Source organism: Anas platyrhynchos, chromosome 8 (genome assembly GCF_047663525.1).
Source record: "Anas platyrhynchos isolate ZD024472 breed Pekin duck chromosome 8, IASCAAS_PekinDuck_T2T, whole genome shotgun sequence".
In the NCBI taxonomy this organism is placed as follows: Eukaryota; Metazoa; Chordata; class Aves; order Anseriformes; family Anatidae; genus Anas; species Anas platyrhynchos.
The window spans coordinates 18,189,408-18,215,171 of record NC_092594.1 but is presented as its reverse complement, the minus strand read 5'-3'; the positions used below and the strand labels follow the sequence as shown (position 1 = coordinate 18,215,171).

The window sequence follows — 25,764 nt, the reverse complement described above, 5'->3', positions numbered from 1 at the left end:
GAGTCCTTTACTCATTTTTGGCTGTAGTTTCTTGGGATGGGCGATGTAGGCCGAGTCCTGTCCCATTGCTCCGTATCAGCACTCTGCATCCTGTTCCATCTTTCCTCCTCTCCCATTTCTTTGCTCCCCCCATTTCTTATCCAGCCTCTCCCCCTCTGTGGTGTCCCCTCACCACACGCTGCCCCCAGGTTTAAACCCCCCATCTCCTGTCTGGCCATGTAAAGCAAGGCCTCTGCTCTCCCCCAACCCTGCAGAGGGAACTACGTGGACCACGAGAAGAACAAGATGGAGGTGAAGTGCCGGGAGTGGAAACGACACGAGTTTCACTACGACAACATAATCTGGGCACTGCTCACCCTGTTCACAGTCTCCACGGGCGAGGGTTGGCCCCAGTGAGTATTTTCTCTGTCCTCTTCCCTTGAAGGGGGTGGGCACGTCCCCGTTGTGTTGGTTGGGTTAATTGGATATACCCAGGTGGGACGGGGGTTGGAACTGATGGTAGCAGGGAGGGCTGAGAAATGAGGGCAGGACAAAAGAGATTTTAACCCCTAGATGAAGTTGGTGTTAGCTTCTTCCTTAGAAAGTAAATGATGGATGATCCTGCTCCTGCATGGCTATAAGATATGATATATTAATTGTGGGTCAGTTTTAGCGTTGGCTGTAGGAGCAGCCCTCTCTCCATGCCCAGGAGAGCCCGGGACAGCACGGACAGCCCGAGGTGGCTGGCTGCACGAGGTGGATCCCATGGGAGGTGCTGTACAGTGGCAGTCCCCAGGGACACGTCTCTGGTTGCTCTTCTTCACCTGTCTGCCCACAGGGTGCTGCAGCATTCGGTGGACGTGACGGAGGAGGACCGCGGGCCCAGCCGCAGCAACCGCATGGAGATGTCCATTTTTTACGTCGTCTACTTTGTGGTCTTTCCCTTCTTCTTTGTCAACATTTTCGTGGCTCTCATCATCATCACCTTCCAAGAGCAAGGAGACAAAATGATGGAGGAGTGCAGTCTGGAGAAGAACGAGGTACTGTCTGGGGAGGGTTTGGGACCGTGGGGCTCCCCGGCCATTTAAAAGGTTGGCCAGCAGTGCAAGTAACCCATAAAAGAAGTGTGGCAGCCAATGTCCCCTATGTCACTGTTGGTCAGGGTCTGAAACACGTGGTTTTGTTCCAGAGAGCCTGTATTGACTTTGCCATCAGTGCCAAGCCCCTAACGCGCTACATGCCCCAGAACCGGCACACCTTCCAGTACCGGGTCTGGCACTTCGTGGTCTCCCCGTCCTTCGAGTACACCATCATGGCCATGATCGCATTGAACACCGTGGTGCTGATGATGAAGGTGAGCTGGGCAGGGTCAGGCTGCCCTGCTTAGGGTGGCGGGGAGGAGGAAGATCAGATTCCACCCTGAACGGGACCAGAGGGTCCTGAGCTTGTTCTTAGGAGATGCTTTGAGGCAGAGCCTGAGCATCTTTTTGCTGCTTGACAAGAGAGTTAGCCTCAGCTAACCAGGACAGCTTTTCAGAAGGCTCTGAGCAAGTCCCTGCAAGTTTCCACATCCAGGTGAAAAATGTGACCATGTAGTTTGCTTGTCCAAACAGAGTTGTTCGTTCCCAAGCCTGGGTTTGGGGACTTTTTCCACTTTCCCACCATGAAAACTTGTTCTCTCCACACTCCAGCTCTTGAAACTTTTAAAAAGTGAAAAGGAGTAAGAAAACTTCCAAATCCTATAAAGGGTTATCTCTGCTGCAAGAAGATCTGCAATTATTCTGTTCTTCCTTCTCAGAAGCAGAGCCCTTGTCCTGGGAGAGGGGTGGGGAGGGGATGAAGAAGGTGGTCTCTAGGCACCGTGGGCAAGGAGCAGGGGCCTCCACATCTTCCTGGGGACAGACATCAGTCACAAGAGGCTGGCTGGCCCCCTCCAAGTTTGCAATGTGTGTCTCCATCAGTACTACTCTGCTCCGTACACCTACGAGCTGGCCCTGAAGTACCTGAACATTGCATTCACCATGGTCTTCTCCTTGGAGTGCGTCCTCAAGATCATTGCTTTTGGCTTCCTGGTGAGTGGCTGATCCTGTTGTTGACGAGGGCGTTAATTTGCACTTAGCACACCTCATTGTTCACGGAGGGAAGGTGTTAATAACACCAGGCCAATGCCATCTATTTTGGGTCCCAGCCTGGGAGCTGTTTGGAGGCTGGCGGTTGGAACCACTTCTTTGGCTCCCGTTAGACTTCCCACTGCTAGATGCTGGTTCCTCGGTCAGCACAAACCTTCCAGGCTTCCCGGGCCAGCAGCCAGAGCTGCTGCAGATTGTGAAGCCCAAAGGGATCGATCGGTTCAGCCTGCAGAAGCAGGCATCCTGCGGCCAGAGCTTGGCACTGCTCAGCTGTAAGCAGATTTCCACTGCCGCGGGTGGGTGTTGTGCTGGGGGAAGCCATGCTGCAGGGCTTTTTGCCTCGTTTCTTCTGTGCTTGGGGCATGGACCACGTACTGTGCATCCCCTGCTGCCACCGTGTTGGTGGCAGTGGTTTCTTGTCCCTGGGAGCTACCAGGTGCTGGTGCATTGAGCCAGACCTGACCAGCAGCGAGACCTCTCCATCTAATTCCTGGTCCTCAAGTCCCCAGCTGCTCTTTTAAGTCCCGGGCTGCTTTTTCTTAGCAGCCCTTGGAGGACACAGCAGCCTTGTGGCCCCAGGGGTTGGTGTGATGAGTTATTGCCACCCGTGGCCACCAGCGGGCTGGGCATCCCGGTGCCAGAGCAGCCAGGGAAGGGATCCGTGCGTGCCTCCTGTGAGCTCTGTATGGGGACGGGGATGTCCCAGCACCCTTCAGACTGGCCACCCCGATCTCAAATCCTTGCTCCTTCTCTGTTTCCTCCTGCAGAATTATTTCCGGGACACCTGGAACATCTTCGACTTCATCACCGTCATCGGCAGCATCACGGAGATCATCCTGACGGACACCAAGGTGACAGGCTGGGCTGGGCTGGGCTGGGGAGGGCTGGCAGGGCTGGGGGGGCTCCTGCCATCCCCTGACCCCCTCCTCCTCCTCTGCTCACAGCTGGTGAACACCAGCAGCTTCAACATGAGCTTCCTGAAGCTCTTCCGAGCGGCTCGGCTCATCAAGCTGCTGCGCCAGGGTTACACCATCCGCATCCTGCTCTGGACGTTCGTGCAGTCCTTCAAGGTAAATTCCCCGTGCCTGGGGGCTCCTGGGGGTGCCGCTCCCCAGGCCTTGCTGCCCTGCTGGCTCGCAGGAGAGCTGGTTTGGAGCAGTTTACCTGCTCGCTGCTCTTTCTGTATGCCTCTGGAGCTGGACCCGAGCTGAAGGAGATGACTCATGTGCTTCCCTCGCAGGCCCTCCCCTACGTCTGCCTCCTGATCGCGATGCTTTTCTTCATCTACGCCATCATCGGGATGCAGGTGGGCACGGACAGCTCGGCGAGCAGCCCTCTGGCACGGCCGTGTGCCCAGCACCACGCTGCACAGCAGCCGGCCTGGGTGCCCAAGGGGGTCCCAGGGGTGGGAGAGCTCATTTGGGAGCCGCAGAGCCTGTGGCACTGCTGGGACCCCAGCTGCCCTCCTCACCTGTACCCCTGGGGATGTGGGGGCTCAGCTGGGCACCCTGTGCAGCAGCTGCTCCCAAATCACCACCCCTTCATCCCACAGGCGTTGTGCTTTTAGGGATTGTACCCAATACCTCTAAAACCAAAGGGACCATGGCATGGCCACCCGCAGCTGTGCACCCACCCATCCCTCCATGTAGGGTTTTTGTGGGCTCAATGCTGGTGGGATCCCGATTTGAGGGCCCTGTAGCGACCTGCCAAGGGGAGGTGTGCGGAGCCGTGAGCTCCCCACGCTCCAGCCTGGTGCAGAAGCGGCACGTGAGCGAAAGCTCCCGGTCAAACACGTGCCGGCGGGGCTGCCTCGGTGACTAAGCCCCACGCTGAGGCTCTCACAAAGCATCTCTGCTCACATTTGGGGTTCGGAGCCGCCGGGTGAGCCAGCCACCACGATAACCAACGTGCTCAGCGCTCGGAGGGGTCGGGGAGGGGAGGGAGCAGATTTTGGGGAGTGGGCAGCGCGGTCGCCTCCGGCTCGGGCTGCTTGGCAGCGCTGGTGTTTGGCCTCCTCCCGCCCCGAGAGGCGCGTGGCTGCTCTTGGCCCACACAATCCCAGCACCGGCTCCAGGTGTTCTCCGCGCTAAACAACTGCCATCTGACTCAGCCCCCCTCCCTGCCGTGTGGTAGTATTTGATTTATTTTATTTTTTAACACTATTGTGAACAAATCCCCAAGCAGTAAAGTCTGTGGGCGTTATTTGAGCAAAATAGCTGGAGGCAGAAAATATTCTACAATTACACATTGCAAAAAAACCTGTACAGGGAAAAAAATACTCTGCAGTTGGTGTATTTTTAGATTCACGGAAAGTGGAATAAATATTTAACAGTAATAACAGCACATTTTTCCAATTTGAGGCACTTTGCAAGCGTTCCTTGTCCTATCGTGGCCTTGGCTGTGGGTCATTGTTAGGATATTACCCAAATCTGGGGATTCGTTGCCTCTTTTGGCCCTGGGGACCTCCTGGGAAGGGCCGTGGGCCAGTAGTCCCCAGTGTCTGTCTGTCTGTGGTGAGCTAGTGGTCCGTCCGTCCCTTGGGCACTGAGCATTTCCCCACCCTGTTTGTGCCACTGTTCCCAACTCCAGCATCATGGGTTGTCTCCAGCGGCCAAATTCGGCTCATCCCAGACCCCCTGAGCCCCCATTTCCCTGGCAGCTCGGCTTCCAGCAGCCTCTACCACCTCCCATCTTTGCTGGGCAGGATTTGTGCCCGCATGCCCTCACGGGGCTGCTTCTCCACCTGGGCTCTGGGGCAGGATTGATCCCACACCACATCGTGCGCCCCGAGCCAAGGTGAGCGCACAGCCACTTCCCCGGCACCGGCGGTGTTGCCCGAACCTTTTTCTCCCTCTGGCAGGTTTTTGGCAACATCAAGCTGGATGAGGAAAGCCACATTAACCGGCACAACAACTTCCGCAGCTTCCTGGGCTCCCTCATGCTCCTCTTCAGGTAGGGAACTGCAGGTGGGGGGCTCGCAGAGGGGGGTCTGCCCTCCCTGCCCCATCCTGCCTGCCGCGGGGTGCTGAGCGCGGTGCCTTGGGCGCAGGAGTGCCACCGGGGAGGCGTGGCAGGAGATTATGCTGTCCTGCCTGGAGGGCAAGGGCTGCGAGCCGGACACGACGGCAACATCTGGGCAGAACGAGAACGAGCGCTGCGGCACCGACCTGGCCTACGTCTACTTCGTCTCCTTCATCTTCTTCTGCTCGTTTCTGGTGAGTTCCCCAGCCCTGTGCTGTGCGTTCTCGGTTCCTTGTTTGATTCCGTCTCACCCTGACTTCCCTTCCTTCTCTCTCTCCCTTCCCTTCTCTGCTCCCTCTCCTATTTCCCTTTCTCTCCGCCCTTTTCCCCCTCACCTAGATGCTCAACCTGTTCGTGGCCGTCATCATGGACAACTTCGAATACCTGACCCGCGATTCCTCCATCCTGGGGCCTCACCATCTGGATGAGTTTGTCCGGATCTGGGCAGAGTATGACAGAGCAGCGTGGTATGTAGCCAGCTCCTTCTCTCCCGGGCAGCCTCTCAGAGCTGGTTTTGAGCAGTGCCTCTGCTGCTGCCGAAATCCAGCTGCAGTGCCCAGGGCAGGGCTGCTCTCGCCCACGGTCCTTACAAAGGTACCAGCCGGTTCCCACGACGCCTGGTGGCACAGGCACCTTAACTGAGAGCCTGAAGACGTCCGTGGCTGGCCGTGGTGTTTATCCTGAGAGCTGGAGGCTCCTGCTCCCCCTTTCCTCCCCTGCCATCCCGTGGGCAGGTCCCTCTCAGCATCCTCCCCGGCCTCTGCCCAAGCAGCCTCCATGGCTGGGTCCCCAGCGCCCCCGGCTCCTGTTGGGGCAGGGCAGAGGGTGGCTTGTCCCAGGCCTTGGGGACATGCTGGGGGCCTGCTGGGCTCCTGCCAGGTCACCCGCAGACGAGATTCAGAGAGTTTTTGAGGGGTTTGGGGATTGTGGAGGCTGGGCACGGGCTTGCTTTTCCCCCAGCCAGCCAGCCCCCACCTCTCCAAGGTTGCCAGCCCCGGCACCGTGAGGGTGGCTCGTGCCGCCCCCAGCCTGGGGACAGCCTCTGTGGAGCCGTGTCCCATCGCCACCGTGCCAGGGTGATGTTGGCTCTGCACCCTCGGCAGATGCATGTTCCCTTTGGAGACCTCACCTCCACTGCTGGTCTTGTGAGAGGCCAGCTCCAGCCACGGTTTCATTTTTTATCTTTTTGAGCCTAAAACCGTAATCTGCCCCAGGAGACTGTCCAGCACAGTCCCTGAGGAAGCCCCCCTCTGATTTTTGAGCAAACCACGGTGGTTAGGGGCCGTGCACGGGAGCCGGTGGTATTGGGGCCACCGGGGCAGCCCCGGCCCCCGCTGCGGGGCGAGGAACAGGTGAGTACATCCCCAGGGGTCCCGGCACCCACGCAGGGCAGCAGCTCTCCCAGGAGGGGTCTCGTGGGGACAGCACGCGGGTCCGAGGCCAGGCAGGCTCAGGGACTGGCTCTGCCCAGACGGTTGGCTCAGCGATGGAGAGGGGACGGGGGGAGGAGGGCGAGGAGAAACCAGAGGCAAAGAAAGGTAGGATGGTAGCGCTGCTGCTCTTTGCCTCCTCGTGCGGTTTCCCTCCCAGCTTGTCCAAGGATGCCCAGGAGGCTGCAGCACGCTGCACCTCAGCACGGCCCCCGTGCGCTTCCCAAAAGGGCTCGGAGCTGGGGCTGGGGGCTCAGCACCCCTGCGCCCGGCCCTGCACAGCTCCTGCATCGACTGCTTCGTTACCCCAGCCGGCAGTGGGTGGATACGGGATGTATCCTGCCGTGATAACGACTGGGCCTGGGGGAAAAGGGGTGCGTGTATGGGATAATAATGTGGACCCTTGGCAGAGCGTGCTCTGGTGAGACCTAGGTGCTAGCGCCAGAGCCACCGGTCACATTATCTCCCTGCCTCGGGGTCCCCAGACACCGTAGACACGATTTGCTCGGCTGCCAGCCTCCCGGGCCCTCGGGAGGAGCAGAGAGCTGGTGGCACTGGGGAGGCCGCGGCTCCACCAGCAGGGCTCGTGGCCCAAACCGGCTGCAACCTCCCCCCCTGCCCCGAAAATCCCAGCACCAGGTGTCGGTGGCACATGGGGCTGAGCGAGGAGGCGTGAGCTGGCCCGTGACGGAGGTGGCCACCGATGCTCCCAGCTTTCCCCTCTCTGGGTCTGACGGAGCCAGAAGGAGAAGAGCCATGCCCCGCAGCTGGTCCTAGCCCCCCTGGTTAAGCTCTCCACCCTCTCAGTGTCCTATTAACCCACCTGTGCTTCCTTTGCAGCGGCAGGATCTCGTATAAGGATATGTACAAATTAGTACGGGTGATCTCGCCTCCTCTGGGCCTAGGAGAGAACTGCCCCTACAGGGTGGCGTGCAAGGTTTGCCTCCCAGTCCTCCGCCACAACCTGGCCACGGGACGCACCATCCACCCCTCCTTCCCCCCGCTCCACCGCCACCGCGCCTCCCGAGGGAACCCTCACGTTGCTTTCCTTCGAGTTTAAAGAGGTCCGCGGCCTGCCAGGGCCAGCAGCTGTCCCCCCCAGGGGGGGCCCAGAGCCTCCTGGGGGGGTTTGGGGGTGTTTGAGAAATTGCACTGCCCCCAGCCAGCCCCCAGCTCCGCCGGGACGCGTGCCACCGTCCCCGCTTGGTGGCATCAGTGGGACCAGGGCTTTCCCCCCCCCCCCCATGCCTGTTTGGAAAGGGGGCTCAGGTGTGGTTTGCTCCTGGGAATGAAGGAACTGGGGCTTTTGTTGCTTGGGAGTGGGAGGGTGGGACGCCAGGGTGACCCTTCTCCCTGTAGGACATCTGGGGACATCCTGTGGCACCCTCTCGGGGAGCCAGGTTCTTGTGCATCATGCCCGTGGCTTGCCAGCCCCACTGGGAGGAGGTGTGGGGGCACTTGTGGGGCCAGGCTGGCTCCATGGGGTCTGTCCCAGCCCCAGCCTGGGCTGCACCTTTCCCCCGGGGGCCAGTGGCCACCTGGGCTCCTTCCCGGCCTCTGGAGCTCAGCTCTCCCTCTGCTTGAGCCGGCTTCTCAGCCTTAAGTCCAAGGGGGTGGCCAGCCCTCCTGGTGCATCTCTGCACCTTCTTTTACATTTTTCCTTGGGGTGGCAACCGAACAAAACCTTGTGCCTGCCACCTTCTTCTTCCTAGTGCCACGACACCCGTCTCCATGGCACAACAGGCTGAACCAGAGCTCCTCCTTCCTCTTCACCCATCGGGCATCCGAGATGTGCCAGGGGAGCTCAGGCACCCCTGGCCGCAGCCTTCATCCTCCAAGGGAGGAGCGCCTCACCCCACTGCTGCCCGAAGTCTTATGGGATGGGCTGGCACCAGGAGCAGGGCAGAGGAAACCAGACATGATGATCTCATTTATTGGGAGGGGTCTAGGGAAAGGTGGGTGCTTCTTTCAAGACCCTCAGATGTCTCAGCTCCTGGAGGACGGGGTCCCTGCAGCCTTTCCACTCTTCTCTGCCGCCTTCCTGGCAAAGGCTGGGGCTGTGCTGAGGTCCCGAGGACAGAAGACGCCTTCAGGAGGAGTTCCTACTCTTTGTCAGTTGATGTCAGGGCTTAACTGGAAAATGCTGTCCCCCAAAGCTGGGGATTTTGAGGATCTGAGAAATTTTCAGGGGTTCCTGCTGGCCTGGAGCAATTCCCAGAAGGGAACTGATGAAGAAGGAAGACCCCCTTGGACGTCACACTTTTGCCACCATGGACCAAATCCCCAAATGCCAACCCTACACTCACCTTGCAGTTTGGTCTGCCTGCCCCACGCAGTGCACAGGTTCCTGGAGGCAGCAAGAGCCCTAACTTCCAAAATAACGTAAGAGAGCAAGCCCACACCCCTTTCCTACCAGGCTATTTGGCAACAAATGCTAGCAGAAAAGCCCAAAACGTGTCTGTGACGTGGGGGACGGGGTGCTCTGGGCAAGGTGGTGCCTGGGCATCCCCGGGGTGCCGCATAGGGGTGCAGCAGGGTGTGGAAGTGAATCTGCAGGTGGGTTTACAAGGGGGCATCGATGCAGAAAGCCTTCCCGTGGAGGTCCAGCAAACTGTCCTTGTGCTGGGGAGAGCAGGTCTTGTAACCGTGTCTTGCTCCACTCCTTGGGGCTCTTCTTGCCTTTCTTCAGCCCCTTCTGCCTCTGGCAGTCAGGCAGAAATGAGCCAGGAAAGCAGGCATCGCTTCTGCTGCCTGCAAGCATCCCTGGTGTTCGTGTCCCTACGGACATCTGCTCCCAAACCTACTCCCTCACCGCTCCGTATCCCTGTGCTCTCTTCCCAACAGCAAGCGACGGCACGGTTATGGTCATTTCCTACCCGTGGGAGGGCAGATCTGCCCTAAATTCCTCCTCCCTGGGGACGTGGGGTCTGGGCACAGCGCAGATTTAAGGTGTCTGCAGCCCGTCTGAGAACAGCACGGTCCTCGTGCAGTATTTGCTGGGGTTTGCTGCAATCTCTGTATTTTCACGGGAATCTGTTCCTCCTTCGTGGTGCAGGGAAATCTCAGCGCACAAGACAAAGCCTGGCATATGCTGTGGGTGCTGAAATCCGCCCCGCAGGGAACGGCGGGTGCAATTTCACTGTCTTGCTTCCTTTCCGAACAAAGTTCTCAAGTGTGAAGGCTTGAAGTCACCTCGCTGTGAGGCACAGCAAGTGCACAGCCAGCTCTGCAGCGGTGCCGCTTACGGACCTGGATCTTTTCCCTTCATCGTCCCACCTAACAGCCCCTGGTCTTGCTGTCATCCTCCCTCTGACCCTTCTAACGTCTCAGGTCTCAAAGGGGACGGCTTGTCCCACCTGCTCTGTGCCCCAAACCCTCCCTGCAGGTGGTCTCTGTCTCATATTCACCCCTGAACCACCAGGACTGATCTTGGCGGGGGCTCTTTGGCCCTTTTCTCGCTGCCTTTTCCCTCTGCTCTCAGCACAGGGCTGGGGAAGCAGCATCCCAGCACGTTGTTTTCCAGCACCCTCCTCCCAGCCCCGCTGCGATGCAGCAGCAGAGGTCGGTGCCTCTGCTTTGCTGAGGTGTCCCCTGCCCCGCAGCCACCCCAAATATTGCAGCAGCTTGGCACGAGGGGAAGAAGAGGTGGCCGAGCCCTGCGCCCCCAGGGGAGACGCATTTGAGCATCCCGCTGGCTGTATGGCGAGAGGGAGGCACAGCCCCAACCCCTCAGCCCATCGCGGGGCATTTTTTGGAGCACCCCTCGCTGTGGCGATCCTAGGCTGGCCCTACGAGTGGAGGAGCGCGAGGCGGGGGTCCCTCCGTGCTGCCCCCCCCGGGGGAAACCCAAAGGCACCCCAATCGATGTTGGAAGGGCCAAACAGCTGCCTCTGCCGAGACTCTTTAAACTCCAACCTGGTGGAACTTGCAGCCGCATGCGGGAGAGAGCCAGGGCGGGGAGCATGGCATGCACAACTTTTTTTCCCTCCTGATTTTCTTTTTTTCTTTTTCCAGCCGATTTACAGCATGCCTTTTTGCACTGCTGCATGGTGGGGACGCGGTCCATCCGCAGAGCCAGACGGAAGCAACTGGGCATCTTCCTTTGACAAGTGACCCTGGCCCACTGCCTTCTATGCAAGACGCTGCCTCCCAATTGCATAGACCCCACGAGATGGGGATACACAGCCTTCTGGCTATGGGTTAGGTGGCCGAAGCAACCCCCAGACCCCCCCCGGGAGGGAAGCCAGGACACGGCGGCCACCGAGCGCTTTGAGTCGCTGTGGGGCGAAGCGCCCTACCCCCGATAACCCATGGCTCGAGCGCCGTGTATCTGATTTATACCACTCGCACACAGCCCCGGAACCCGTGGGGCGAGCTGGGGGCTGCCGGGGGGGCTGTAGGGACGGGGTGAGGCAGGACGAGGACCCCCGGGCTGCTGGCGGGGCAGGCGCTTTGAGGCCAGCAGCGGAGAGAGGGGTGAGTGGCTTTCCGCCGGCATTCCTGGGTCTGTGTGAGCAGTGCTATAAATCCGCAGCAGGACAGTCTCTCGTGTATGATTTGCCTTGATTAACGGGTTTCCTGTTCTTTTCCTGTTTGTCCGTTTGTTGTTTCTTTCTTTCTTTTTTTCTTTTTTTTTTTTTTTTTCCTTCCTTTCTCTCCTGTTCCCTGTACTATTTTGTCCGTACGTTGTTTCCGCTCTCTGGGAATGCCTCCTTCTCTTTCTCTCTCTCTCTCTTTCTCTCTTTCTCTCTCTGCATCTCCCTCCCTCCCCTTCCCCCTCCATGAGCAGTGGCCGAATCCATTACACTGAGATGTATGAAATGCTGACTCTTATGTCACCACCGCTAGGCCTCGGCAAGAGATGTCCTTCCAAAGTGGCCTATAAGGTAGATCAACCCTTCCTTCTACGGGGGGCTAGAGCCCGGCAGGAGCTGGCGGGAGGTGGGGCTGGGGGAGCCGGGGAGGCACCGGGGGCTTCCCACCCGTCCTCAGCTCCTGGGGTGTGCCCGCAGGGGTCCCGGCCACGCTTTCTGGTCTCCCCTGCCCGTGCAGGTGATGCTGGCATCGTCACTTGCAAGCCTGGGGAGCTGTGGGGTGGAAGAGCCCTGGGGGAGAGCAGGGAGAGGGGCAGCGGTAGGGGTAGCCTGGAGGTGGAGAGGAAGAGGAGGATGAGGAGAGGAAGGTGGGATGTTTTTGCAGGACCACGCTGGCCCAAGTTCATCCCCTGGGCTGGCAGCCACCCTATTCCCAATCAGCTAAAAGCCTACGGAGGTGGGATCCCGCTGGGCTGCAGGGATGCAAACCACAGGAGCAGCCCCGTGGGGCACGAAGAGCCAGGCACATCGGCACGAGACATCCTAAGGACGGCTCGTGCGGGGCAGACACCGGAGCCAAACCTCTGAGATTCCCCCCTACAGCTCCCGGGGCAGCCCTGGCCCCGTGGGAGCAGAGCAGGCACCCAGGGAACCCTGAAGGATTTGGGGTGGGAGCCCCTAGGCCAGGAGCCGGTGCTGTGCAGCCACGGGCTGCCCGCCTGGAGCGAACTGGAGCTTTCCTTGGCTGCCCCTGCTCCAGCTCTCGTGTGTTGGTTCACACCTGTGCCAGCCCCCCAGGAGAGAAAGGGAGGGTTGAAGGCAGGGAGAGGACACGAGGAGCCGGGGGATGAAGGACTGGGAAGGGAAGGGACGACCCCAGGTGTTCTCAAAGCAAAATATACTCTCTGGAAAGTGGATCTGGTCACTTCGGTTTGCACCCCGCCTGCCCGGGGTGGGGAAGGAGCATGGCGTGTCTGACCTGCCTTGGTTGCCCTCCTCTCTTTCCTCCTGCACTTTTTCTCCCCCCCCCCCCCCTCCTTCCCCTTCCCCACCCTCGGATAATTCGGACCCTGTGCATGTGCTGGCAAACTTCATCTCTGAAAGACGCAAAAAGGGGGCGCCAGGATGTAGCATGCGAGAGGAACCGAGCCGAAGTCCCCGCAGGTTAGGGACCCTCCTCTCCCCTGCCCCAGCTGGGAAGGGTTGAGAGCTGGAAAGCCAAACCACCCGGGAACGGAGACCTGAGCCCCCTCTCCCCCTCCCTGGCATCTCCGACGCCTTGCTGGCTCAGCGGCGTCTTCCCCAAAGTGCCGGGAGGTGCCACGGCGGCCCCGTGCCAGCCTCGTTTTTTGGGGAGGGGGCCCAGGGGCCGTTCCTGGGGCGCAGGAGGAGCCCTGGAAGGCAGTGAGCCGGTGTCCTGGGGTGGAAGGAGCCGGGGGCGGGGGCGGCGGGGTGATCCTTGCCCTTCTTTTTTGGCTGTGCTGTTTTGACACTCTTTGTTGCTTTTTATTTTTATTTATTTATTTTTTATTTCCTGTTAATTTCCTTTTCTTTTTATTTATTTATTTTTTCTTCCTTTCGTTTAACGTTTGATTTCTTTTCCTCCAGCCCGGTCGATGTGTTTTTCGATATTGTTTTCCGTCCGCTGTTTTCTTCTCTCTCTTGCGCAGAGACTGGTGCTGATGAACATGCCCGTGGCCGAGGACATGACGGTCCACTTCACCTCCACCCTGATGGCGCTGATCCGCACCGCCCTGGACATCAAAATCGCCAAAGGTAACGTCGGGGGGTCGAGAAAGGGCAGAGCAGGGGGGTTTTGGGGTGGTCCCGCAGGCATCACAAGAGCCAAAGTGGGGTTGAGCCTCGTGGATGGGGGTGATGCACCCAGGCAGGCAAATATCTGCCTCCTCCTGCAAGAGAAGCTGCTGCTAGAGAGCAGAAATATCCCGATGCCCAGAGTTTAAAGGAAGAAAAGAATTTCCTCTTTGGTGCAAAACCAAACCGAGGAGGGAGACAGTCCCGTGTGCCTGGCCTCCTAGGGCTGCGGAGCATAAATCCGTCTCACAAGGAACATTTTATGTTCAGAGCAGAAAAAAAACCTGCTTTGTTGTTGTTGCTGAAAACGCTCTGATTCATCGGATCAAAAGCTTTCTGCGGAAACATGCCACTTGCAATAAATCGTCCCCTGGGAACAGCTCAGAAAATCCAACCCAGGGCGAGCTCAGCAGAAGCCCGGTGCGCAGCCCGCGCCCTGAAACACCGGGTTTGAACCCTGGCTGGATGATAAAGCGGAGATTTGAGCCTGGCCACGTTCCTGCTCCCAGGATTTACTCCCTGCTTTGGCACGCGTTAGCAGGGCTTTCAGCATGGCAGATCCCTTCGCCGCTGGCCAGAGAGCTCTGCCCCCCTCCTGCTCAAGGATCTCAGCCAGGCAGAGCTGCTCTTGCACCAGCACATGATCCACTCCCCAGAAAAGAGAAAGTGGGGCAGCAGCAGGTGTGTGTGGGCTGCAGTAGGATCGGAGCCGCAGAGACGGACCCAAGGCGAGCTCGAGGATGGCAGCTTTGAGTGGGAGGGCAGGGGATGGGAGGTGGCGGCACATATGGAGGGGATGGCAGGAAAGTTTCCCCGCAGGAGCAGGAGAGCCGGCTGGCTGATGCAACGTGGCTCTCCCAGCCCCGAGAGCTGGTTTGCTGCTTGTCTTGGCGAGGGGGCCCCTCTTCGGGGTGGGAAGGGGGTGTTGGGATGGGCCCAGGCGCCAGCTCTTGGTGCGCACTGACCGCTGCTTCCCTGCTGTTGAAGGTGGTGCAGACTGGCAGCAGTTAGACTCCGAGCTTCAGAAGGAGATCCTGACCATTTGGCCTCACCTGTCTCAGAAGATGCTCGACCTCTTGGTCCCCATGCCAAAAAGTGAGTCTCTGCCAAGTTCTGCAGCCCCGGTCCTGTCTGGGGAAGAGGTGGGATGAGGGCTTGTGCTCGTGGGAGTCCTTCTGAAAAAAAAAAAACCCTTTGATGAGCCCAGAGTCTCTCATAAGTTATCTCTGGAGCACGTAGGGGCAGGAGGCTGAGCATCACTGGGCTGATCCAAGTGGCTGAGGTTGGGAGGAGCTGCTGGAGGCCACCTGGCCCAACCCTCCTGCTCACAGCTCCCCCACATCTGATGGTGGCCTTGGTGGGTTATCGTGGTGCTGCCAAGCCACCTCCATCTCCCCCGGGTGGTCGGTGCCCTCTCTGCTCCAGCACTGAGCAGATTTTGAGGGCGACCACAGCAGGGCTCTTCCCGAGGTGAGCGCTGGTGCCTTCAGACCTGCAGTTCCTGTTGCCGTAAAAGCATCCCCCCTTCCTTCCCCTGCTGTGCTCTCAGCCTCTGACCTGACTGTTGGCAAGATCTACGCAGCCATGATGATCATGGACTACTACAAGCAGAGCAAAGCCAAGAAGCAGAGGCAGCAGCTGGAGGAGCAGGTGAGGCTCCGCGAGGGCGCGCGGGGACCAGGGGAGCTCAGAGCACTTCTTACCACGTCCTCACCAAACCTGGCTGCTGCTGCGCTGGAAACAGCCAAGGGGAGATGTCCAAGGGGCTCCTGCCTTGCGTGGTGGCTTTCATCAGCCCCTGCTCACCCCTTGGGGAGCAGCACGGTGACGCATGGGCAGGGGGGGTCATGCCAGGGTTTCTGGCTGAGTGGTTGGCTCGGGAGGTGAGGATGTCGGTGCACATGACTTTTTTTTTTTTACTACAACCCCATTTGTGCATCCTCAATGGTAAATGTGAGCACCCCATCGCCTTCTGAAGCAGCGGAAGCGTGCTTGGCGAAGCGCTGGACGCTCGTCTGCGTTTCGTCCAGGCTCAGCTTCTCCCTTTCCTCCATCACAGAAAAACGCGCCCATGTTCCAGCGCATGGAGCCCTCCTCTTTGCCGCAGGAAATCATCTCAAACGCGAAGGCTCTGCCGTACCTCCAGCAGGACACCCTCTCGGGCCTGTGAGTATCACCCCGAGGAGAGGTGAGGTTTTTCTGCAGCTTTTCTGCTCCTGGAAGGGGGAATGGTGAGGTGTCCACACGGACACCTTGTAGCAGGAGCATCCAGCTCTGAGTGCACACCCTTACCCAGGAGGGTCTCCTTGCTTGTAGGCTGAGAGCAGGGAGCAGGTGGCAGGCAGTCCTGGGCTCACCTCTGAGTTCCCAAACCATTTCCACCCAAATGCTGGCTGCAGGACAGCACTGAGCCTTTCCTCTCGCTGTCCCATGGGGAAAGGAGATGGTTGAATTGCTGGTGCTGCGTTTGGGATGGCCCCTGGCTGCCATGGGACCTGCGGTGCCACTGTCCTCTCCTTCCTGGGCACCATTTGAGCTCTCCAAGGAGCATGGTGTATGCCCTGGGGGTCTCAGCCTGTAGGGCAAGCGTGGGGACCCCCAGCGATGGCAGTACCCCTCTCATGCTCTCCCTGAAGCCGAACCATCCTTGCAGGAGCAGCCGGAGCGGGTTCCCCTCGCTGAGCCCGCTCTCACCGCAGGAGATCTTCCAGCTGGCGTGCATGGACCCAGCCCACGGGCAGTTCCAGGAGCACCAGTCTCTGGTAAAGTCACGCACTGCCTCCAGGGCGCTTGTCTGTGGTCCCAGGAGGACGCTGGTGGGCACGGGGAGGTGTGGGACCGTTGGCATGGTGGGCTCTGGCCCCTCGCCTCCTGCAGCCGGAGCCGCGAGCGCGGCGCGATGCCCTGCAGTAAAATATCCTTCTCTCCGCAGGCTGCTCTTTTTTCCCCCGCTGAGCGCTCGTTTCAGCGGGTCACCCCGTGCTGAGCGATGGTATCTGATGTTTTCGGATCCGTGTTCATTTTGTTGTCAGTGCTGCTGCCCCCCGAGCCGAAGCGAGCTCCCAAACCGTCACCCGGGGGAGCGCACCCCTCCGGCGGGCGGCAGCCGTGTCCGTGTCCGTGTGTGTGTGTATATATACGTACACATATATACAGATACATATATACATATACATATCTCTGCCTCTCCGTGTCTGTGCGTGTGCAGCCCTGCACCACCCCGACGCCCGTCGGGCGCGGCGCCGTGCCCCCGTGCCTCCCCAGCCCGCTCCGTGTCCCCGTGCTCTGTCGCACCCTGTGAGCTCTGTCCCACGCACACGTGTGGCCCTCCCCGTCCCCGCTGCCACGTCCTGTGCCAAATTCCCCTGTGTTGGGAATTGGGAAGGAGGCAAAGCCCGGGAGGACGGGCTGATCCAGGCAGGGCTTCCACTGCCACCATCGGAAGGAAAGAGGTGCGAGGTGGGCATCAGATGAGCGTGAAGGTCCCCATATGGGCTCACCTGCACCAGGCTGTGAAATGCAGATCCTTTTTGATCCTGACAATCTGTCTCAGACCCTTCTGGCCCCCTGTGAAACCCAGCCCTGGTGGACCTGGGCTGTCCCCTGCAGAGCCGCAGGAGCAGCGCGCTGCCGTGACCCAACCCCATCCCAAGAGCGTGGCTGTGTGTTTGTTTCCAGGAGCCAGAGGTTAGGGAGTTTCAAAGAGTGCAGCCCTCTAACCGTGGCAGCTACCTTCCCGTGGACACTCAGGACCACGCTGTCTCTGGGAGGGCCTCCTCCATGCCTCGTCTCACTGTGGATCCCCAGGTAAAACCAAGCAAAGCCCCCACGGGTGCCGGGTCCGAGCAAAGGTAACGCTGGTGCTTCTCTCCACGAGGAAGCCCCCCAGTGGTCCGTGGCCCTATCTCCCCGTATTTGGGGTGCCTCACAAGGAGGACAGCTGCTGTCCTCGTGTCTGGTGGGGACCAGCAGTGGAGAGCAGCCAGGAGCACCGAGCACCTGGTCCGTGGTGGAGCAGGACCTGTAGCAGGGCCCCCAGGCAATGGGGTACCCCTCCTTTCCTCCAGCCCCAGGCTCTGGGTGAGGTTTTTGGGGTCTCTGCCCGGCTGTAAGGTCCCAGAGGATGAAATGCCTTCTCCTTCTCTTCCCCTTGTCGCGCCACATGTGCTTGTCCGCATGTGTCCTCGGACAGTCTGTCCGGGGGAGCCCAGGCCACATTTCACCTCCTCGTTTGTCTGCCTGGTTTCTCTGTTGTTCTGTCTTGTATTCAGCCTTGGCCGAGGCACGGGAGCTTTTTGGGGGGTCAGTTTTGCAACCCTTCACCGTGAAGCCGGTGGTTTCTGACAGAGGTGCAAGCACCCCGTGTGGGTGCGGGTGCAGCGTGGCGTTGCTGCAGGGTGCTTTGGGGACGTGAAGGGGAAGGGAAGCTTTTTTTGGTGGACTTCCCCGAGCATTTGGCAGTGGGGGAAGATGGTTGGGAGGAGAGGAGGAAAGGAGACAGGGAGAAGGACTCGAGGTTGGAGAGGTACAAAGCTGTTAAAGCAAAGCAAAGGAAAATATATAAGGGGGTGATGCTTTCCACAAAACATATGAGAATGCAAGATAGGAGGAAGGGAGAAGGTAGGAAGAAGAATGGCAGAGCAAAAGGAAAGGAAAATTGATAAAACAACAGTGTGCATGGGGAGAGAGGGGATGAGTACAGGGCAAGGGGACATGGGGATAATCCAGGAGCAGGGAGGGATGTGTAAAAGCTGGGAAAATAACCACTGGAGAAGGCAGGGCCCTCCCTGCCTCCCTTCCCTTGTAATGATTTCTTTTTCACTGCCGCTGTTTGCTCTGCTGGTCCTGTTTCCGAGGCGGGAGGGATGCCAGGACGGCACCCGTGCTGTCCCCGTGCCATGGGCAGGATGCTGCCACCCCTCCCCTGGCACCTGGCCGTGCCGCGAGCCACGCTCGCACGCTTTGCTGAGCAGCACGCTTCAGCTCAACCCACTTCCCTCCTGCCCCCGATCCGTGCTGAGATCATCCTGGGGGACCATGCCCAGGCTGGCCGCTCCCCAAAACCTCCCCATTGCGTTAAGGAGCTGTGGGTGGTGGTGGGGGGGGTCCTGCTGGAGCATCCCACGGAGCGCCCACCCCGGCGCTCACCCCGTCCCCGGCCGGCCGGGGCTGCTTGCAGGTGGTGACGGACACCAGCTCCATGCGGCGGTCGTTTTCCACCATCCGGGACAAGCGCACCAACACCTCCTGGCTGGACGAGTTCTCCATGGAGCGCAGCAGCGACAACACCTACAAGTCCCGCCGGCGCAGCTACCACTCCTCGCTCCAGCTCTCCGCCCGGCGCCTCAACGCCGACTCGGGTGAGTGGGGTCGGGCGGCTGCGAGCCCCTTCCCATCCCCAAAAACCAGCCCAGCAGTGTCCCTTCTCGTCCCCGCTGCTGGGGATGGAGAGCGGGGACTGACGGGGTTTGCTGCAGGCCACAGGTCCGACGGGCACCGCTCGGGCGGCAGGGAGCGGGGCCGATCCAAAGAGCGCAAGCACTTGCTGTCCCCCGACATCTCCCGCTGCAATTCGGAGGAGAGGAGTCCCCAGGCGCACGACGAGTCCCCGGAGCGGCGGCGCGAGTCCCGGTCACCCAGCGAGGGCAGGTCGCAGACACCCAACAGGCAGGTGGGTGGAGAAAACCTTTGGAAATGCAAAAGGAGGCTTAAAAACAGAGCTCCCTGCCAAAGCTGGGGAGATAAGCCCCAATTATGGGGGCTCTGCGGTGTCTCTCCTCCCAGTGGTGGCATCTATCCGTGTCCCCTGGCGTGGCACTGGTGGGTTGGGGATGCCCGGTGTGCCCTGTGGTGTGGTGGGGAGAGGGGACAAAGATCTTGGTGCCTCTGGAGCCAATCCCACCACCGTGGCACCTGCTCCCTGCCAAGGCTGGGGTGTCCCAGCTGCAAACGCTGGAGGTGGCAGCGCTCGGAGCAGAGGGACCGGCAGCTGGAGAGCAGTTAGCTCTTCCCACCACGGCTTTGCAGACTCCCTGCTCTCACTGGCTGCGGCACGCCAAAACCTTTTTGTGCTTTTCGCCGCCGCGAGCAGAGCTCAGCCCCTGCATTCCCCCCTCGTGTCTCGGTGCCTTGCAGGGAACCGGCTCGCTGAGCGAAAGCTCCATCCCCTCCATCTCGGACACCAGCACGCCCCGGCGAGGCCGCCGCCAGCTCCCCCCGGTACCCCCCAAACCACGTCCCCTCCTCTCCTACGCCTCCATGCTGCGGCACGCCGCCGGAGACGCCTCGCCGCCCCCCGAGGAGACCGAAGGGGGGTCCCCGCTCCTCTCCAAGGAGCCCAACGCCGCCGGCTTGACCGAGTCTTCCAGCTCCCCGGCGGGGAAGCCGAGCCGGCCGTCCACCCCGCAGCGCTACATCTCGGAGCCCTACCTGGCCCTGCACGACGACTCGCACGCCTCGGACTGCGGCGAGGAGGAGACGCTCACCTTCGAGGCGGCCGTGGCCACCAGCCTGGGCCGCTCCAACACCATCGGCTCGGCCCCGCCGCTGCGGCACAGCTGGCAGATGCCCAACGGGCACTACCGGCGGCGGAGGCGAGGGGCCGGGCAGGGCGTGATGTGCGGGGCCAGCATCGACGTGCTCAGCGACACCGAGGAAGACGACAAGTGCTAGAAGGCTGCGCCCCCCCCGCCGCCGCCACCGCCGCCCCCGCCGCCCTGCCCTCCCCAATGCATGCTCTTCGCCGCGCCTGGGAATGAAACGAAACCAAAACCAAACGCAAGGGGAAAATGAAAAAAAAAAAAACAAAAATGAAAAAAAAAAAAGAAGAAAACCCAACTGACCGGAATGGGGAAAAAAAAAGTCTTTGTGCAAAAAAAAAAAAAAAAATTAAAATCTGTCGACTTTCATTTATTACGATCACTTTTTTTTTTCTGCACAGAGAAGCATTTGACTGGAGGTGGAGCGGCCCCGGCCGGGGACGAGCAAGAGCCCCAGGACCCGGGAAGGCTCGTGACGATGGTTTTCTGCTCCCCGCGGCCGGAAAAAACCCAGCAAGGGGGTCCCAGGGCTCAGTCGCTCGGGTTTGTGCTGCCGTGGCTTTGAGCCTTCATCCCCGAGGGTCTCAGACCGGCCCGGGGAAGGGGCGAGTGCGGGGGGCCAGGGTGCACGAGGCGGCTGGGAGCGGCTGTGCCTGCCCCTATGGGCCACGCCAACGCCAACTGGTTTGTACTGGGGCAGACGGGAGCAGCGAGGGGGGCTCGGCGCTGCCGAATGTACCCCGCCTGGCAGCGACCTGGGTGGATTTCTACACGGAGAACTAACTCTAGGTGTGCGTGTACATACGGTATGTGTGTGTATATATATTTATATGCTGTATATATAAAGATATACACATACATGGATTCGTTTTAGTCATCTGACCAAGCCTCTGCGGGGTTCGCTGCATGTCGGTGGATGTGACGGAGAAGCAGGGACGTCCCCCTGGTCCCCTTGTCCCCTCGGTCCCCTTGTCCCCTGGCGATCACAGCGGTGGGAATCGCGCTTGCTGCCCTAGGGGTGGCCCAGCCGTGCCGTGTGGTGGCAGCGGGAGCGGGATGCCCCATGCCGGTCATTAATTAATGTGGTAATTACATGGCCCCGTGGTGCCCGGTGGCCCGCCCTGGCTGTGAGTTTTGTCTGTGGGGAGCCAGAGCATGGCCATGGGGAGCAGGAGGGTGCTGAGTTGGTGCGCTCAGGTTGGTGTGTGCCCACCGGGGAGGTGACAGACCTCATCCTGCCCTTCTCATCCTCTGCTTGGTGTCCCCAGGGCTGCCCCCGGCACTTGTGGCTGGCCAGGCTTGGCTTTGGTCCCCGTTGCTCCCCACCGAGAGATGCTATGGGCACGCACGGCCCCGCTCCTGCATGTGCGGATCAGTCCCTGCCCCCAGGGAGCTCCCCCAGAGCTGCTCTGCTTTGCAAGAAGCAAATCCTGCCCTGTGCCGGGCTTCGTCGTGAACCAAAAACCCTTTTTCTAATGGCCAAAGCGCCCTCTGTTCACCCAGGAAAGGGGTTTCCGTGGTGCAACCAAACCCCTACTGCCTCACTGCCCGGTGGGGGCACCTCTGCTGGCCCTGCCAGCCCCTTGTTTTTTCTGATCGGACACTTCCAGCTGCAAAACAGTCCCCAAAGTCCCCCAAAAAACCCTCCGTCACTCTCAGCCTCCGTGCTTGGGGACGAGCCATGCCCCGTGGGGGACAGGGACGCAGACGGGGCTGGCAGTGCTGCAGGAGGAGATGCTGTAGGTCCCTAAAATGTAGGTGCTGGCATTTTCTCCTTCCAAAGGCAGCGAGGAAGAGCCCGAGGTCAGGGGAGGAGGCAGCTCTTTGTGTCTGGTGCTGTGACCACCCCAGTGGCGGGGACTTGGGCGTGCAAGGAGGCGCCATGGCACCAGTCGGCGAACCCGAGCTTTGCTACCTGAGACCTGTGTTGTACCAACATACGGAAACTGTACAAAGCAAACCAGAGCCTGTTTTTTTTTGTTTTGTTATTTTTTCCCCTCGGGGGGGCACGAAGATGCCCCGATCCTGCCTCTCCCGCAGCAGCCATCGCTCCTGCTCCCGCGGCAGGCAGGGACACGCGGGGACCAGGCGGCACCTCCAAAGCAAGCCTGCGAAACCAAAAAGGACCCCGGGAGAACCATGGGAAGGACTCCGCCGAGGGGGGAGCGGAACCAGCCCCCGGGCACTGTTGCAGCCCACGTCTCTCCTTTTGAAGTCGCTGGACTCACGTTGCTGCTGCACGACCTCTCTTCCCTGGCTTTTTGGACCTTTCCTCCAGCTCCGAGCCCCCGACCTGCCGTCGGTGGTCGTTTTTGACCATGGGAGGGAGGAGGGGGACAGAGGGGCGTGGGGGTGTGCGGGGAGATGGGGCAGCCCCGGAGCATCTCCCCTTGGGGCTGGCCGCCCCCTTCCCATCCTCGTGTCCCTCCCGAGGGTCTCGGAGGGCAGAGACCCCCGGCGTGGCCGCCAGGAGCCGAGGGGGGGTGGGAGATGTTCCGCCGCCGGGGCGGGATGTTGTAACAAACCGTGCTCGTTCGGACCCGGCCAGGGAAGCGGCCCGACGGGCGGCGATGTACAACTTCAATGTTTTTTGTCAAAAGGAAAGAAAAATAAAACCTTGTTGTAAAGAACCGCCCCGCGCCCTGTCTGTGCTGCACGCGGAGGTCGGGTGCTTGCAGCTCCTGTTGCCCGGCCTGGAGCTTTCGGGTGGGTTTTCCACCAAAGATGCTGAAATCAGGGCTTACGTCGCTCCTGTGCAGAGCTGTTGGAAGTGCTAAAAGTTTTCGGGCCAGCCTGCAGGCAGAGGGTGGAGCTGCCGTGGTGGTGCCCTTTGTGATTTTTCCTTTGATTTCCCATCACCGTGCTACGTTCTGGTAGCGTTATGAGGAGCACGGCTCCTCCTTGGCGAGCCACAAGTCTTGCGTTAACATTTTTAAATTTTTTTTGGCTTAAATCTGAACTGCCCCAAAGGCTCAGGACTGAGCATGCGGGTCCCCAGGAGGCTGGTACCACGATGAGACCTCCCTGCGGAGGTGATGGATGGCATGAGCTGAGTGCTCAAACCCTTCTCCTGCTTTCCCACACATCTGGGGCCATGGAGAAGACCCCCAGAGGGATTTTAGGGGTGGCAGAGCTTCGCCCTAGCGAGGGAGATGGGTGCTGCAGAACGGGGAGCCTCTGCTGCCGGAGAGGCAGCGCTCTGCTGGCAGGCAGGGAGGCTAAAAAAAAAAAAAAAAAAAAAGAAAAACCTTGACAAATGGAACAGAAAGGTTAAAATTATCCGTACATCATCTGAATAACAATGGCGATGCAGATTGTACCTGCCTAGAATAGCTCCAGGAGACAGGGGATAAATCGGGAACAAAAGTTCCCCGGGAACAGATGCTGGCGGGGGCGCTGGGGCTGCTCCTCCTGGCAGGGCCCTGGGGAGCCGTGGGGACACCGGTGGCACCCAGAGGTGACCTGTGGCTGCTCCGGGCCCCCCTGCAGAGCCAAACGAAGGCTCTGGGTGCATTTGTCAGTGTGCCAGACCTCGGTCCTGCTGGCAGAGGCGTCCCCGAGCAGCGCAGGGGCCGGTGCTTTCCGAGCATCTGGGAGCTTTTCCCGAGCAGCTCGGAGGGGAGCTGCCGGGGGTGGTTCTCGTCCACCCCTTCCCTTTCTCATTCCTCCGGTGGTGCCTACAGGCGCGCTCTCCCGGTGCCGAGGATGTGTGTGGGCTGTGAAGTGGGGCTGTGCTTGCTCACGCTGGGAGCCACGTGGCGGGCTGGCCTGGGCAAGCACCTGCAGTCTGTGCTGCGCTCCTCCAGCAGCCTGGGTTTTGGTGATTTTCATCCTTTCCCCTGTCCTTACGTCTCTGGGCAGCGACCTTCCTGCTGCCCTTTGCTTGGTGCCGTAGTGCTGTGCTGTGCTGAGCTGCCAGGCACTACGGGAGCAGGGGAAACACCAAGGGGCTGACCTGGAAATCCGCCTCGCTCATCTCCAGCTGGGGAATGCTGCCTGCTGGGAGCACCTGGGGAGCTCCTTTGGGTCACCTTGAGCTTTACAGGAGGAGAAAGAGGAAGGACGGGGCTCGTCCTGCCTCGGTACCCACCGCCCCTTCTGGTTAAATGGCACAGAGCAGGGAAGAGCTCCCCAAAAAGCCTCAGTTTCTCCCCTTCCCCAGGTCAAGCTGCCATGGGCACGATGCTCTGACATCCCAGGGGGGGTACCGGTGCCACTTGGGGAGCCAGGGGTGAGGACGTAGGGGTGCCTGCCCGAGCCAGCCGAGTGCTCCCTCCCACGCTGCCTCCCCCGGGACCCAGGCAGTCAATTTATGGAGCACTGTGCCATAGCTGATGCGATTTGCAGATTGATTTTCGCAGATCTGCTTCGCGAGCGTCGCGAGCGATGTGTTTTTTCCTTTCCGAAACGGGAGGAGCAGAGGAAGGAAATAAATCCAAGGGCTTTGCCTCCCAGCAGGGATCGTTCCTGTGCTCAGCTCAGCGGGCAGTGCCCGGTGCCGGGGTCAGCACTTGGGGACAAAGAGCTGCACCTCTGCAGCCTCTGGATGAAGCAGGGGTGGCCGTGGCTGAGCCACCAGCCCACCCTGGTCCCCGGGGCATTGAGGTGAGCTTGCAATCCGCTGCTCATTTCCTTTGGGTCTCGAATCAATCGGAAAAAAAAAAAATAGCAGTGCCATCACACCTTTAAAATATTTTTCTCACCAAGGTGTGGATTTCGCTTACACAGGTGGCATTTTGGGAGGGCCTGTCCCAGCCTGAGCGCATGGTGTGACACCACGGCAGCAAGTCTCACCTTTTTTTTTTTTTGCACATCTGGGAGCCAGCGCGAGCTGTGCAAAGGTGCTGCGGGTTAGCAAGCCCTCCCTGCCCCTCGGGGAGCATCGTCTGGCACCATGCAGCAGGAATAGCTGTGTTGTGCAGCACAAACAGGAGCAGAGGCGTGCAAGGGGGTGCTGCGGGCAGGGGGAAAGGACCCGGAGAGGTGAGGGTACTTTGGCAACTGCTGGTGTGCTCAAATCGAGGATTTCCAGGAGAAATCAGTGTGCTGTGTTCCCTCTCCTCCCTGCTGTCCTGGCCCCAAGCTCAGGTGCCTGTTCCCTGTTCCCAGCAGCTGTGTGAGCTGAAGATGCTGCAGGTGTGTTGTATGAGCCCCTTAGGAAGGAATTACACCTTATTTTTAGCCACAGATGGCTTCAGCCCCAGTGAATTAACTCCGAGATGTTATTACAGGCTGTGGGACCAGCTCAGGTTTCAGCCTGGGGAGGAAGCAGATCAACGATGGTCTGTGGCAGTCTCCCTCCAGCTGAAATGAGGCCAGAAAGCTGCTTTTGCACACTCTGCCCCTGGTGCTGCCCTGCAGGGGCTTGGGCAGGGGGAGTTTTTTTGGCGTCTGTATTTTCCACGAGCTCCCCTTTCTCTGCGTCTCTGTGCCGTGGCTGAGACCAGCCCCCAGAAACCCGAAGCAAAGCCAGGGGAAGCCGCGTCGGCACCCTCGGTGCACATGGGGACAGATGTGAAACGTGGCTGGGGTGCAGCCTCACTGAGCACGCTGCCCCTCGAGCTGCCACGCTTTTATTTGCATTTCCAGGGCTCTGGCAGGAACAGCGAGTGGCTGCGGGTTTCTGGCTCGCCGCCCCGCTGGGGCAATCTGGGCGCTTGGCAGCCCCACGGCTGTCCTGGGGGTTGCACAGCGGGGCTGGCTCGGAGCAGCAGCTTGGGGAGCTGTGGGCTGGACCAGCTGGCTGGGGTTTTTTTAGTGGCTTTCGGTCCGTTAAGCTGAACCTCAGCCTGGCTTGGCTTCTCTGGTGCTGCTGGTTGGGGATTAAATTGTGTTCAAGCGCATGGTGGGCGTGGAAAGGGAAGGAGGGCAAAAGCAAAAGGGAGCGGGGAGGGCAGTAGGGCTGGAGATGCCCACGCAGGCAACCCTAAAAACAGGAGGGTGAGGCTGAACTAATGAAAATAAAAGGAAAAATCACAACCTGACGGCTGCTCTTTCACACCGTCGTAGCGCTGCGATGCTTGTAGGGCAGATGTCT

The 25,764-nt window shown here is 59.9% G+C and overlaps 1 protein-coding gene across 15 annotated transcripts in view; it reads left to right on the top strand.

The window, feature by feature from the left end:
• Nucleotides 1-22,357, top strand: part of CACNA1E (calcium voltage-gated channel subunit alpha1 E) — a 101,875-nt gene extending 79,518 nt beyond the window's left edge. For 7 of the 15 annotated variants that reach the window (XM_072041559.1, XM_072041558.1, XM_072041563.1 and 4 more), the window contains 19 exons: nt 255-392; nt 818-1,019; nt 1,169-1,333; nt 1,941-2,051; nt 2,876-3,178; nt 3,349-3,414; nt 4,969-5,060; nt 5,158-5,323; nt 5,469-5,596; nt 7,400-7,496; nt 13,044-13,149; nt 14,176-14,283; nt 14,738-14,838; nt 15,248-15,354; nt 15,842-15,950; nt 16,867-16,995; nt 18,368-18,548; nt 18,666-18,859; nt 19,324-22,357. In XM_072041559.1, the coding sequence (XP_071897660.1) occupies nt 255-392; nt 818-1,019; nt 1,169-1,333; nt 1,941-2,051; nt 2,876-3,178; nt 3,349-3,414; nt 4,969-5,060; nt 5,158-5,323; nt 5,469-5,596; nt 7,400-7,496; nt 13,044-13,149; nt 14,176-14,283; nt 14,738-14,838; nt 15,248-15,354; nt 15,842-15,950; nt 16,867-16,995; nt 18,368-18,548; nt 18,666-18,859; nt 19,324-19,860 (3,040 nt within the window). In that variant the 3' untranslated portion in view covers nt 19,861-22,357. The other 8 variants (XM_072041564.1, XM_072041565.1, XM_072041568.1 and 5 more) reach the window with 8 other exon arrangements.
• The last annotated feature ends 3,407 nt before the right edge of the window (nt 22,358-25,764 follow it).